Source organism: Macaca thibetana, chromosome 18 (genome assembly GCF_024542745.1).
Source record: "Macaca thibetana thibetana isolate TM-01 chromosome 18, ASM2454274v1, whole genome shotgun sequence".
Classification (NCBI taxonomy): Eukaryota; Metazoa; Chordata; class Mammalia; order Primates; family Cercopithecidae; genus Macaca; species Macaca thibetana.
The window spans coordinates 45,879,275-45,894,284 of record NC_065595.1 but is presented as its reverse complement, the minus strand read 5'-3'; the positions used below and the strand labels follow the sequence as shown (position 1 = coordinate 45,894,284).

The window sequence follows — 15,010 nt, the reverse complement described above, 5'->3', positions numbered from 1 at the left end:
TGTTTCTGAGTCTTCCAGTGAGCTGTGCTGGTCTCCTGGAGACAGAGGGCAGTTTGGGGTAAAGGCAAGTCTGTTTGGGCAATTTAAATTCTTGTTATGTGAGAGATGGGAATAGAAAGAGCAAATGGCATTACAGAGATTGTTGTTGTTAAAAGGACATCTCTTCTCCATCCCATTTCATTTCATTTCCCCACAGGCATGATTGAAAAGGGTTGTGGGAGAATCCAGGAATGAACTAAATGTTTTTCTGAGCCCAAATCAACTATCATCTGAAATCGTGGTGCAGAGAAGAAAGGTACAATTCCTGTAAGGCTGTATTTTTCCTTCTTCTGGTTCATACTTTTGTTTTCTTGTTTTTTCTTCACTTACTTCCCCCTTAGTCTTCCATCCGGTGGAGTGTTCCTACTGCCACAGTGAGAGTATGATGGGATTTCGCTACCGATGCCAACAGTGTCACAATTACCAGCTCTGTCAGGACTGCTTCTGGAGGGGACATGCCGGTGGTTCTCATAGCAACCAGCACCAAATGAAAGAGTACACGTCATGGGTAAGGCAAGGTCCAGGCAATACTTGGAGTTGGATGTGTGAGTGTTGCCCAGAATTAAAGGGAATATCAAGGATGGTGGCAGAATTAAAGAGCAAACTTACCTTCTATCCCAGGTCTAGTATTCAGTCCCCCTTCCTCCCACCCTCCGCCCCACTGGGTGCTCTTACTTATTCTGTTGGAACCCAGTGTAGCTTCCTGAGACTTAAAATATAGGAAGACTCAAAACTATGTTACTTCTTGGAATATAGATAATTCAGTACCGATTTAAATAACAACTGAACAGCAAGGACCTTCTGGAACATAGTCTTACATTCACAGTAAGTTAAAATCTTTTCCAAGTTTTGTTTTGTGGAAACGGCTGAAAAATTATTGTTAGTTTTATTTTTCTTAGATTCTGGAGTTCTTGTAAGTGCATGACTAGAATATTAAAGAAACAAGTATGAGAGAGGAGAGTGTGGACTTAATAATACTGTTCCATTTTACTTTTCTGCAGAGGGTGGGGAGGGGAGATTGTGGTTATATTAGCAAACCATCTTTTCATGAAGAGTCTGAGTGACCAACCTGGCAAAGGTGGCATGTGAGTGTCTGTGTGATAGATGTCTTCTCAGGAGCATGTGGCACCAGGTCTGTGGGAGGAAATGTGATTCTGTGAGCTCATTGTTCAAGTGGATTATGATTTACGGACGTTTATCTTAGTTAAACTCAAAGATCAGTTCCAGCAGTATTGCCCTTGTGCATCTCTTCAAGGATGGGTTTTTGTAGGGTGTGTAGATTGGATCTTGTGGGATATACCTTCAGCCCTTCCAGCACCTCTTGGAAAAGTTCTGTCACAAGAAAATCCAACCTATTTATGAGTTTTGCTATATTTTAATGTATTTCAATTCAACCTGTAGTCTTTACTTAAAGAAGTCTTCAGAATATACCTCTTAAATCAAAATAGTCTTCCTAGGAATTATTATTGGGAACTAATATTCAGTATAAATATACTAGTACTTCATCACCAGTCAGATTCTGAATTCAAGTAACAGTTCTTCACCAAGGCAGAGTATACTGAGAACTTGCCAATTCCAGTGCAACTCCTCACTGTTGTTTATGTCATGCTGAGGATAGATAGATACATGAACACGGATCATGAACTACAATTTAGTTTAGAAGATAGGAGCTAACACTTTCTATTTTCTTATTGTTAGCATATTACCAGTTTTCAAACTTCGACCCCATATCCTAAAAGATTTGGTGTTTGAAAACTAATCAGATTTAGTTGTTTTATGTAAATGCTAAATCCACATAAGGAGCCTCTTTCTTAGGGGTTGTAGACTCTAAAATTATATTCCAGGGCACTATCCATACAAAGAAGGATCAGACTTCTTGAGAAGACAGAAGGCCCTATGGTTTGTGGTGCAAAGAGCTGCTGTTGCTGCTATCTTAACTGTTCTAAGAATTACATCTCCTAACAAAAGCCACAGGGATTTCTTGAGCAATGCTCTTATTACTTAGCTTTTAAAAAATGGGGATAATAGTCACTTCATTATATTACCAATTAAGGACTCTAGATGTAAAAGAAAGTGACAAAATTTGAAATGGTTCCTTATGGAAAGAAAAAATATGGTTAAAGTTTTATTATTATGTTGGTGCAAAAGCAATTGCGGTTTTTGCCATTACTTTCAAATGGCAAAAACCACAACTGCTGTTGCACCAACCTAATATATGTGGTAGGCTGCTTTTGTATAATTTTGACTGCATAATGTCAAGATAAACATCCCAACAATCTAAACGAAAAAGAGGCAGCGTGATTCTCTGGAAATAACCTGAATTTCAAATTCTGAAGACTCAGATTGAAGTTTCATTTTCACTTCTAACTGGATGTGTTCAGCCACACCTGAAACATCTTTCTTGCACCTGGATTCCTGCAAAAGCTTCTGCTCATCTTCCTTCCATACCTATTTTCTCACAAACCATTTTCTGTTCTTAAGTGAGAGCAGTCCTTCTAGAATCAGGTCTGATGCTGTCATGCCTGTGATTTAAACTCTTCATGGTCTCCCTCTGTCCTGGGGATAAAGAGACAGTTCTTAACAAGCCATATAAAGATTTTGATGATCTGCCTCCTGCTTTCCTCCCCAGAAGGACTCCCTTCACTGTTGCTGCTTCCTCCATCTCGAATGACCTTCCTAGTCTGCTGAGTTTTTGTCAGAAGGACTCCTGCAGGCCCACTAAGTCCCAGCGAAGGTGCCCCATGCACAATGCCTGCTCCCATTTATTGTAGCATTTGCTGACACTGAGCAGCAGGAGGCAGCTTGTTCAGAAACCCTCTTCCCAGCATTGAGCAAACTTCCGGACTCAGAGTCAGCACTGAAAAGGATTTCTTCCATGAATGAATATCTATTATGAAAAGCAAATCATTTGATAAAATATTACATAAATATTAGCTGTTGTCACTTCTACCTTCCTTCTTCTTTCCAGAAATCACCTGCTAAGAAGCTGACTAATGCATTAAGCAAGTCCCTGAGCTGTGCTTCCAGCCGTGAACCTTTGCACCCCATGTTCCCAGATCAGCCTGAGAAGCCACTCAACTTGGCTCACATCGTGTGAGTATCTCTACCCTCCCAGTAAAGAGAAAATTTTCTTCAAGGGCACATGTCTGGAGCCACACAAAGGCAATTCCCTATCAGTGGTCAGCAACCAAGATTTTTCATTTAATTATTTTAAAAAGTCAGAGTAATGCCCTTACAGTTTTTTGTTGTTGTTGCGGTATACAGTACTTCCACCAGGCAGACAAGTGAAATATGCAACACTAACAGAATTCGCCTGAAGGTGGAAAATATTTCAGAAAGCTTAGTTACAAAATATGGATGTTAGTGGTGCCTGCACATTGGAAGTTAACAATCAATGGGATCACTGTGGTAAAAAATTATTTACAGCATATTGTTCCTTAATTTCGTATGTGCCTTGAGTTCCAAATATAAAAGCTCTTTATTGCTCTGCAGACCCAGTTTAAGATGCCAGCAAATCTAGAAATTACTTTTGTTTTTCATCCCAAGCTATATAACTTTAGAAGAATCATAGCCTGTGCAGGGGAAGGGGGAGTGTTGGGAAAATTTACCAGAATATTCAAAGATTCTTTTCTTCAAAGTATGTGTGAGTTTCGTGGCAGAAGGTGTTGGACCAGCAAACGGTCCTTCCAGCCATCCCTGCTACCTCCCAGAAGTTTCATGCCTTTGAACCTCTCTCAGGCCTGGGTGTCCAAGATAACAAGGGGGCTTAGGTAGAAGAAACAATTTTTTCCTTGGTGTTACCTTGGGCTCCTAAGAAGAAAGAGTCTCATTACCTGCTTCTATGTACAATTAGATAACATGTAGTCACAGATGCCTCCTTATGAACTGCCTGTTGTTTTCCACAGTTCAGTGGAACCTGTCACACCACAGGGCCTGTGTTTGCATGTTGACATCAAGAGGTGGGCTGATGGGACCTATCAGTATAGAAATTCAACAATGCAAAGTTCATGCTTCAGGCAGTTCAGCATATGATCCAGAAGGGGCACTGTGGTGGGTATGAGACCTTCATGGAAGCAGCACCTACATTCTCCAACAGACCTTAGCAAATACCACCAAACAATTTGTGCTGCGTCACATCTGTGAGCTTTGTATAAATACTTCGGGGCTTTGTTTTGCTTGTTCCTGCGGGTGCTTTGAGACATCTCTGACCTCAGCAGTATACACAGCCTGAAGGCTCCTGTTTCTCAGCTTACAAGCTGGCATGGGCTCAGCCTCCAGAAGCTAATGTAAACTAATTCTGTAGAATGTGGTTAACTTATTTTTGGAAATTATGCTTCTATAAATAAACCTTAAAATAAGCCAGGGATAAATAAATCTGGGGAATGTCCCAAAGGGCCAACCACTTGCAGCAATCTACCTCACAGGAGCTTATGAACGATTTTATTAAGGTCTAGACTTTCCTTCCCATAGCCAATTAGACACAATCACTAAGTTGCTAATAAATGACCACAGCAAAGTGAGAGCAGCTGATGCTCCCTGAGCTATGCTGAGAGTAATTTCCTACCAGCCCTGCTAGGAGTTTCACCCCAAGAAAGCAGCCTTCAACGGAACTGCTGGGTGTCATGAAGATAGGGGGTGTGGGTGTGAATAGCCTGGCTCTAAGAGCTTTTCTGCTTCACACTCCTCCAAAGAATTAGGAAGTGATGTACTGCAATGTAAAAGTCTGTTTCACAGTGAGTCACATTGGAGTATTATCTAGCTCAGGGCCTTGTATCCAGTGGGTGCTAGGATTGGGTGGTGTGTGTGTGTGTGTGTATGAGAGAGAGAGAGAGAGAGAGAGAGGTATTTAATTGGCTGAGTAATAGTTTTTAAATTTTGACTTATGGGGCAATATAATCTGTTTTGTCATTTATTGAAGTAACTGAGGGCTAAGCTACACAATACATTCTTAGTTTATGTTCCATGGAGAGATTTTAAAATTCTGTACAAAATGTGTCTTCTTTTGAGCAAACCTCTATGTATTTTACCAGATCCTCAAGAGTCCTTGAATCAGAATACTGATCTGTACTCACTGATAACATATTTTCCCAGGGTGAAAGTTTTAATTTTAAAATTCAAATTGTACAAGATATTTAATTGTTGAAATAACATACAAGACATTCTGGATGTAGAATGTCAAGTCTATTTTAGAACAGAATATTTTTGTTCTATTTTTAGCCATAGAAATTTTTTCCTTATTTGTTTCTTTATTCAAATGCTATTTTCATGAGTAGATATCCACGTCTTTTTTCTGAGACTTCTAATTTTAAAATGCATTGCTCATTTAACTATTCTAAATTATCATAGGCACATCAAGGACATTTAAATAAAAAAATAAATGGTATTAAGCCTTAATCATTTATAAAAAAGAATGCTCTCTTAATCTGCCATAATGAACATGTACATGGAATTAATGAATATTCACACTTCTTCCAAATGTATGTAAATAATATTTTGATAAATTAGACAAAAATATATGACATTCCATACCATGTCATTTTATAATAAGCCATCCCACTACTTTTATACAGTGCTGTACAGTGAAAATAAGTGAAATTTAAGAAATAAAACACACCAATACTCCCACCTCCACTTAATGCCCTTAATTTATTACTCCCAAATATGACTTAAATTATAAAGATCTTATGCAGAAGGAATATTGTCGTAGTGCAGAAATATGTGAAGTAAGCTTTATCATTGAGTCTCTAGCAAAAATCACCCTAAAAGTATGTTCCATAGAACTATACATAGCAATAAAAATATATTTTCTAGCTGTAGCTCTGTCTTGGTCATCCTCATTCCCTCTCTGACCTTTCCCTGTGCTTTCCTAAATAATTTATTAAGCAACCTTTAATTGTAGTACAAACCACATCTTTGTCATTCTTTGGGTGTAGTGTCACAAAAATATCCCAGTCCGTATCAGTTGCACCCATGGATAAGCTTACAGACAGAGGTAAGAAGGGAGCAGTGAGTGGGGTGCAAGCATTGGCAATATTGATGGGCATACTCTGTCCTGTGCTGATGACCTGAGGTTCTGGGCATTGGGAATTATAGCACAGACTCAAAATAAACATTTTGTTTTTGCCACTGTGAAAAAGTGTGTTGATTTTGTAAATTAATACAAATTCTTCAAAGACATATTCAGAAAAAAAGTCCATGATGTAAATGTTTAAGTGAAGGATAACGGTATGTCCTTACATAGTGCTGAAATATGTAGAACATTATAGAGCTCATGGACATAAAATTTGATGTTGAACATTATACAGTCTTCTTAAATGCACATCTTGCTGTTTAATTATTGTGTTAAAAAATGCTGGCCAGGCACAGTGACTCATGCCTGTAATCCCAGTACTTGGGGAGGCAGAGGCAGGCTGATCAAGAGGTCAGGAGATCAAGACCATCCTGGTTAACACGATGAAACCCCGTCTTTATTAAAAATACAAAAAATTAGCTGAGCGTGGTGGCAGGCAGCTGTAGTCCCAGGTACTAGGGATGCTGAGGCAAGAGAATGGCGTGAACCCAGGAGACGGAGTTTGCAGTGAGCCGAGATCACGCCACTGTACTCCAGCCTGGGCAACAGAACAAGACTCCGACTCAAAAAAAAAAACATTGCTACTACATGGCGCATGTATACCTGTGTAACAAACCTGCAGGTTCTGCACATGTACCCCAGAACTTAAAGTAAAATTTAAAAAAAAATTGCTACTAGTCCTCTAATACATAGTGCATCCAAAGTTGAGCAGCAAAAGCATTATAAGATATAAATAAAATTGAGAAAATAATACATGGAAAATGCTTTATCAATACCTAATGAAAACATTAGAAAATATTTTTATTACTCATTTAAAACTCAAGTTTCAATTTTTTCTTTTTTTTCTTTTTTTTATTTTTTGTAGAAATAGGGTCTCTCTATATTACCCAGGCTGGTCTGGAACTCCTAGGCTGAGATTATAAGTGTGAGCCACCACACCTGGCCACAACTTAAATGTGAAAAAAGTTGCAAAAATATGGCACAGTCTGACTATGTAACAAATTAACATTTTACAGGTAGACTTAGATATGGTAAAAAATAAATTTTAAAAAGAGAGACTGAATCAATAGGATTTTTAAACAGGTTATAGTACTAATATCTCTGTCACACACAAACACACACGTACATTTGCATATGGAAATGAAGCATGTGACACACAGAAAATGCCTTTTTTTTTTTTTTACTATAGCCAAGGGATTTTCTACCCATCTTGTAGAGAGGTGCTGCCAGTCATGAATTAGTCCTTAAATAGAAATGAGCAGGTGGTGACATTTTGGTACTTTGACATTTGTTCTTAACTATTGTATTGCTTGTAAATGTTACCATGATTAACGGTCTGTATTCTGTTCAATTTCTCGCTGCCAAAAGTGATACGTGGTAAGTAGTGCAGTAGTTTCCAGTCTACTTATGAAGATGTATAATCATGATCATAAGTGGGGATGAGACACAAAACAAGTGAGCAATATGAGGCTAGTTTAGAAATAAGTCTTCTTGTGCTGTACACTCAGTTTACAAGGATGACACATAAAATTGTCCTCTGTGAAGATCTTGTCCAGAAGGCCCCTGTGACTTACTCTATTTTGTGGAGCTGTTTCTTTTACATAAAACCAAATATGTCCAAAATTCCCAGTGTGGGCCATTTGTTAGATAAGGTAACTTGTCATTTGATTGTGGAAGAAATAGGAATTTCAGTTCCTCTGAAAACCACCATTTGGTGCTGGGGCTAGCCATTCTTTGTCCCAAGTTCAACATTTCAATGGTAGACCTTAAACAAAGCCATTTGCTGAGAAACCTTGATTTCAGCTTTGTAGTGACCGGATTCAATAGAATACATTTATCAAGCTAGTTAAAAAGCATTCTAAATCCACTTGTTTTCTCATTTTTAGACATGGAGGAAGATGGAAAAGTAAAAAAAAAAAAAAAAAAGACAAAATCAGAAGTGTCAGGTCAAGTATTTTTTTCAACTCTTTGCAAAGCTACGATGAAGATGTTATACTCTGTTCACTGTTTTAAAATCTAGCAGATCAAACTTTTCATAATTCACAGAGGACATTTGTATAAAATTAGCATCCTTCTTCTAAATTGCTAGTGTTCAACTCAAAGCAGAGTTAGTTTTAAACTAGCCTTGTGTTGCTCCCTTATATATCAAAGATGCATCTTAGATAAGTAATGCAAAACACTAAGATTGTTTTCAGAACTTCAGTTTTGTCTAGAGTAGATGAAATAGTGAATCTGTTGTTTTGGCTTCGTCCAACAGATGATATGTCTTACAAAATCTCAGAGTATAGGTTAGCACCAGCTACCATGAAAAAAGTTTCGGTGAATTTATGTTATTTTTTATTTTTATTTTTTTATTTTTCCCTAAGTTATTGGGGTACAGGTGGTATTTGGCTACATGAGTAAGTTCTTTAGTGATGATTTGTGAGATTTTGGTGCACCCATCACCCGAGCAGTATACACTGCACCATATTTGTAATCTTTTGTCCCTAACCCCAGAGACTGTTATTCTAAGTCTCAGTGAATTTTTGCATGTAGTGCTGACATTTTAAAACCTGCAGAGCTTCATGTCCATTCCAGTCAATACATTGGGATATACAAGTCTATCTTTTTCCCAGAATGTCTTCGTTGTAGAATCCAAAGCTGTTCTCTAAAGTGAAAATTAAACCATTTACAAATTTGGCTCTTAATCAAGCCAACATAAATTGATTATTTAGGCTGCTATAATGTCTCATCTTCAAAATGTTCTATACTGTCAAACTCAAATATAGAATTATAGTGAAACTGAAATTTCCTGTGATTCAGAAAATGCCCCACCTCATTTTCCATCTTTTGAATTCTAAATCCCATCTCATATTACCATTCATTATCCTATATTGAACCTAAAAAAGACTAAAAATGCCTTGGAGATGAGATATGGATCTTAGTCCTATCATTTTACCTGACCTAAAACATTCATGATAGGAAAAGAATGACAGAATGAAATGAAAAACAGACCAAGGAAGATGGACTCCATGCAGTTGGTGTTTAGAACCATGAACAATTCTGAGGAAAATTGAACTCTGTTTTCCTTCTCTTATCATAAGAAAACAAGTGAAGCTTATGGGATGCTGTACACCATATACTCTATCATATGGACCACCCAAACAACAGAAACTAACTTCATAAATCCTTGTGGAGCTTACTTGCCTCTTCACTTAGAGCAAAGGCAAATAAGGTATGATATGATTGTACAGCCTGTGTCCTTTCAGACCAGGCATGTTGGAGAGGCCCGTCATCATGGAGAACACAGAAGGAACCTTCCAAAGCCTCCGGAAACTTCCTCTTTCCAAGAGAACGTAGATTCAATGATCAGGTCTTCAAGGCTTCTTGAGAAGGCAGTAGAAGTAAAACCACTGCCTTCTTCAAAATCCTTGTTTCATTCCAGAATATTATACAATGAAACATCAAGGCTCAAAGCTCACATCAACATTCACATGGTGTCTGGAGATCTGCCTCCCAGTGTTTACCTGAGATTATATATTGTCAAGGAAATGTTACTTTAAAACACTTAAGGAATTTAATTGGAAAATGTAAGATTTCTTGTTGATCCTGGGAAAGATAGAACTCAGATCTTCCCATCCCCTTTCCTGGAAGGATGAGGGAGAGTTTTAAATGTGTGACTTTTATTTGTTTTAACTTTCTATTCACACTGTCTTTTGTTTTAGGCCTCCCAGACCTGTAACCAGCATGAATGACACCCTGTTCTCCCACTCTGTTCCCTCCTCAGGAAGTCCTTTTATTACCAGGAGGTAAGTTCCAACCCTATTATAAAATAAGCCCTTTCTTTGGTAATGAGCCTTTATTTTGTGGTAACAAAAATATTCTCATGCAAGCCAAGGGCAGAATATTGTTACTGGAAACAAGCTTGCAAATATCCATTATAAGTTTTCAATTTCATTCATTTGTATGCATTTAAAGAGGGGTATGGTGGCTTTGGGGATTAATGTCATATCTGGAAACCTGCATTTATAATGTATCCACAGTAAGAATGTGGGGTATGTTTCAGTTTTACTGCTGACACATATGCTTCCCATCTTATTAAGGAAGTCACTTTCATAGTCCTCAGAGTGGTCTGTTGAAGTCAAGAAACTGGAATTTCAAGATGCAATGGTGTGTTATTATATAAATGGTGAAGCGTGTCATTATTTAAAGCTAAGATACAAAAGAATCCTTTGTTGGTGAACCCTGGAGTTCCTGAGGCTAGAGGCTAAAGACCAAACTTGGAAATGTAGTTTCCATATAAGCAATGTCATCGATAATAATAATCACTTTTTTAAAAGGTGGATCTGCATCTCATTTCTTTGCACAAGATCCATTCCCATGTGAGCAAGAAACAGGAGAAGCAAATATTTCTCTAAGAGTTAGCATCAGACATATGCAGGGTCAAGAGGTGCTCTGAGTCATTTGATCAAATAATTGCGAATCAAGCACCAGATAATTATTTTATAAATACATGAAGAAGGCTCATGGGAAAGCAAAAACAAAGGTAAGGAAAATTGGAGTGAGTAATTGAACATAAGATTTCAAATGCCTTTCAGCAGAAAAAAAGTACAGCCTCATATTTCACAAAATGCACATAATTCATCTTTTCCCTGAAGAGGTTTATAAGGTGCCAGTTTCACTCTAATATCCTGGTACATTCAACTGAGGATTTGAAGACAATGAGACTAAGAACACAGCTGATTTTTTCTTCTGAGTTCCTGTATGTGCCCATCAACAGGAACCTGAGATGAAGATGTTCCCCATAATTGTAATTAGCAGAATAAACAGAATATGGTGTTTCTGATGTATAAACAAGTTCTGTAACAAGTGGAAACGAGGAGACAGTTTTATACAGCAGAACATCCACAGTAGAATAATATGGTTTAGGCCCTCAGTAACTTCCTTTTAGCACTCTTTTTTAGAATCACCAGCAAATTCAACCTTTTTTTTTTCTGGAACGAAATCATAAAGTCTGTAAAGAGACACAGGTGTGCATCTGTGTAGGGAAGACCTGACGTGATGTTTAGAAATATGTATTTTTATTAGGAAGCTCTGCATTCTGCAAATGTCAAGCAGAGGTAGACCCCATCCTTACTGAAGGTCATTTTATATCATTTCAGCTCGGACGGTGCTTTTGGTGGATGCGTCTAGATGGATAACATGACTTCTTCTACCCTAAAATATTCCTATAATACTTTGAGCTGTTCTGGTTCCTCCAGGGTGCATGGTACCCATTAACCCAAAATATGATTATTTCCCTTTTTTCCCATTTTCAGTCCTTTTGGAATGTTCTCTGTGAACCACAGATATGTTGTTTAAAGCTCACATTTCTTTCTATCACCACAGAGATTGGCCTACGGTTTCTGTTTTGAGGGTGCTATTCAATAAAGCTGTGTACACTAAATGTCTTTCCTCTCTGAGTGGGCCTTGCTCTGTCCATGGGAAGTTTTAATGAGGTCTCATTGTTTGAATCCCTCAGGTTACCTGAGGGGATAAGTGCATCCAGCCCTGTGGCTGAAGAGCATTCCCTCATAAAGCAGTACGTAAATCAGCTTGATCACGGTGCACGGTCAGTATCCCAGCCCTGAATTGCTAATCATAGTAGTAGTTCCATAGCTAGACTCATAGTCATTCTACTCTAGCACTAAAATCCTCTCGTAGTATGTCTTATTGGAGATAGAGGTCTTCTGGGGTTTAATGAAATTGTGTTGAGATTTTTCAACTTGAGCTGGACTTTGCAGCTCTTTCCTCTCCTTTCCACATATTTTATGGATTTCATAGCTTCATACCAGTATATAAGAGATGTGTATATGTGAAGTGTATCAAGCTGGATCTTGTTTGGACAAGTCTCTGCTTTTGTACAATTTGCAAAAACCCCAGATGGTAATTTCTAAGACTTTTGAATTAAGGAGTCTATTGGAAAGATCATTAACTAGGTGAGGCTAGGACAATGTCATATAGCTGGACCTCATTGCAGTTAAAGACTTGAGGACTTGTACCTTTCTGTACCATTGGACCTGATCCATTTTCCCCCTAGGGAGGACAGTCTGATTCCTAATGAAGTAACAATTTCAAAAACAGTTGCTTGCTCTCAGTGCTTATTCTCTATCACTTGATAATGCTGGTGGTAAATCACTTTTGATTTCTTCATCATGTTGATAAACTCAGATGGATAGAAATCCATCATGCCAGATGTAGGCAAAAGTTAAAGGTCCTGTACTTCTATCATTGAAACAGAACCAAAGAAATATGACCTACGGCTCTGCCCTCACCCCTAGCCCATCCCAACAATGAAATAAAACCTAAGCAAGCCAAGTATAGTGCCGGTCAGTATAGGGCAGCACCAAGAAAGTAGGTAAGTTCTCCATATTTTCTTTAGCCTAAGTTCAGTCTTTTGTATCATGACAGATCCTAGAAAGATAAAGCCGAATGAGGATGAATTGAAATCCCCACTCCAGAATCCTCCCCACAAACTCCTGGCATTATTCACCTAGGGCTCTTTACAAGCGTACCACTTTGATCTTCAAAAGACACAGGGATAAAACTTTGAAATCTTTCGACATCCTAGTAATCTACTTCATACAGATTTATGAGTGTGAACCTCTGGTTACCAGCATCATCTGTCTCATTCCCTTTTCTTACATCTTTTTTAGCTATGTACTTGATTCACTTTTCCTTTACTTAAAAGGAAAAAAAAAAAAAGGGATTCTCAAAGGCACTCTCCCTTGGTCCTTTGAAGTCTTCTTACATGTGTGTATGTCTGTGTGTGTGTGCACATGTGCACATGTGTACATTCAGTGCTGGTTAGAAGTTAGGTAGAATGTGGGTCATATAACATAATCAATGGACCGATTCACTTCATTCATTTTCTTGATTGTAAACTATATGCCTAAATCTATTATGTTTTCTTATAAATTTATAGGAAAGAATGGCTGATTTGAGGGAAATCTATTATCACCACTAGGGAAAGAGCTCTAAGAGCTATGTATGGTGAGCCAGCAACATTATCTAAGCTTATGAAAGATAGCTTATTATTATTATTGCAGATATTATTGCAAGGACTGACCACAAAGCCAGGCCCCAAAGGCTCTTTCTCCCCTTCACTGCCCACAGCTCTGTGCCTCTTAGGATCTGCTATCTTTTTTGGCATCATGCCTCCTTTTTAAAATCTTAATTATCTTGCCATAATCCTTACTTAGTTTAGATGAGAAAGTTAACCAATACTTTTTAACGTCAAGTAAGCTTCTTTCACTGTGACCAAACTTCTTCATTAGTCACAGTAAAGACTAATAAAAAAAATTAGTCACACTCCTTTTACTTCCAATTTTAGAAACATCATTTAAAGTCTTCACAGGTATTTTCATAGTTGCAACCTCTAAAGTGGTAAGCACTCACAAAAGGAATCACGTTGACTATACTATATAACATCTAGCCAGGTCTTATCACTCCACCAAATATTAGGAAATTGCTTATAATTCATATTGCATGTTGAACACAATCTAATATGCTAGTTTTTGGTTTGCTGCAATAACAAGTAATTATTTAATCATACTGTATTAGATGTCCGGGCATGGTGGTTCACGCCTGTAATCCCAGCAATTTGGGAGGCTGAGGCGAGTGGATCACCTGAGGTCAGGAGTTCAAGACTAGCCGGGCCAAAGTGGTGAAACTCCATCTCTACTAAAAATACAAAAATTGGCCAGGCACGGTGGCGGGCGTCTGTAATCCCAGCTACTTGGGAAGCTGAGGCAGGAGAATAGCTTGAACCTAGGAGGCAGAGGTTGTGGTGAGCCAAGATCGTGCCATTGCACTCCAGCCTGGGCAACAAAAGTGAAACTCCATCTCAAAAATAAATAAAATAAAATAAATTTAAAAATGATACTGTATTAGGCTCTGTAGTTCCTATGAGGAGAGTGCACCCACCCCAGATACTTCCCAAATCCTGATCCCTCCAAGAGGAGCAGCAGTTGTGAGTTATTTTTTGGGTTGACTTGTTGGTCAGTTGATTGATAGGTTTGGGTTTTCAACCCAGGAAATGCTAATTCAATGTGCCTTTTTCATTTTTAAAAGATGTTTTTGCTTACCCAGAGATTCTTCACTTAACAACCTGGCTTTTAATCTGACTCAAAAAGTTCAAGCTACATTTTAAATAGTTGTGATTTGGTAATCAAAAGTGGCTAAAAATAAATTTGAGACACTGAATGTAGCCTTTCCTTTTGAAAATCAAAGTTTTCTTCATATCTATTTTTTTCTAAGATTAATGCCCATCCATTTTCAGTCATAAAACAGATAAATTTTTAAATCAACATCTGGCACCACCCTGAAGATTTCTCACTCTTTTCAAACTTTCTGGGCATGTTGTATGAAATTTTATGAATTTGAAATAATCACTCTCTGCCGATAATTCTTTACTTCATGTAGCCCCAGAGCTCCACTAATATGTTAGATTTTTCCAAACCAGAATTACACCAGTCTACACATCAACCCTAACAATTTTCTATACTAAAATGTTAGTGCATGATTAAAACCACAGTCACCTATCTTGTTCAGTTCAGTAACCTTTATTTTCCTACTAGACTTGCTTTGGCTATTGTCTCTGCATGCCCTGTACCAACAAGCAAACTTTCCTAGAGGCTGTCTTGACTAAAGTGTAATTGGTGTGACTTGATAATACCTGGATACAATGTAGTAAATTAAATATGACCTAATAATTCTTATTTTTTCCATGGTACCTGTTTGAGATGGTTCAGCTTCTATGCCAGCCTGAATTGATGACAGCTAATTTTCCCACTGAGACACTAACCTATTTTTTAATACTGGTCTATGAATTTTCAGGTAATAGATATTTTATATTTCAGATGTAAGCTATTGAAATCTAGA

The 15,010-nt window shown here is 37.9% G+C and overlaps 1 protein-coding gene across 26 annotated transcripts in view; it reads left to right on the top strand.

Annotated features, from left to right (window-relative positions):
- DTNA (dystrobrevin alpha) overlaps positions 1-15,010 on the top strand; it is a 403,482-nt gene that overhangs the window by 330,336 nt on the left and 58,136 nt on the right. For 12 of the 26 annotated variants that reach the window (XM_050767211.1, XM_050767227.1, XM_050767220.1 and 9 more), the window contains 4 exons: positions 381-547; positions 3,008-3,132; positions 9,814-9,897; positions 11,610-11,699. In XM_050767211.1, the coding sequence (XP_050623168.1) occupies positions 381-547; positions 3,008-3,132; positions 9,814-9,897; positions 11,610-11,699 (466 nt within the window). Of the gene's footprint in view, positions 1-380; positions 548-3,007; positions 3,133-9,813; positions 9,898-11,250; positions 11,535-11,609; positions 11,700-15,010 lie in introns of those variants that run through there. The other 14 variants (XM_050767231.1, XM_050767223.1, XM_050767222.1 and 11 more) reach the window with 2 other exon arrangements.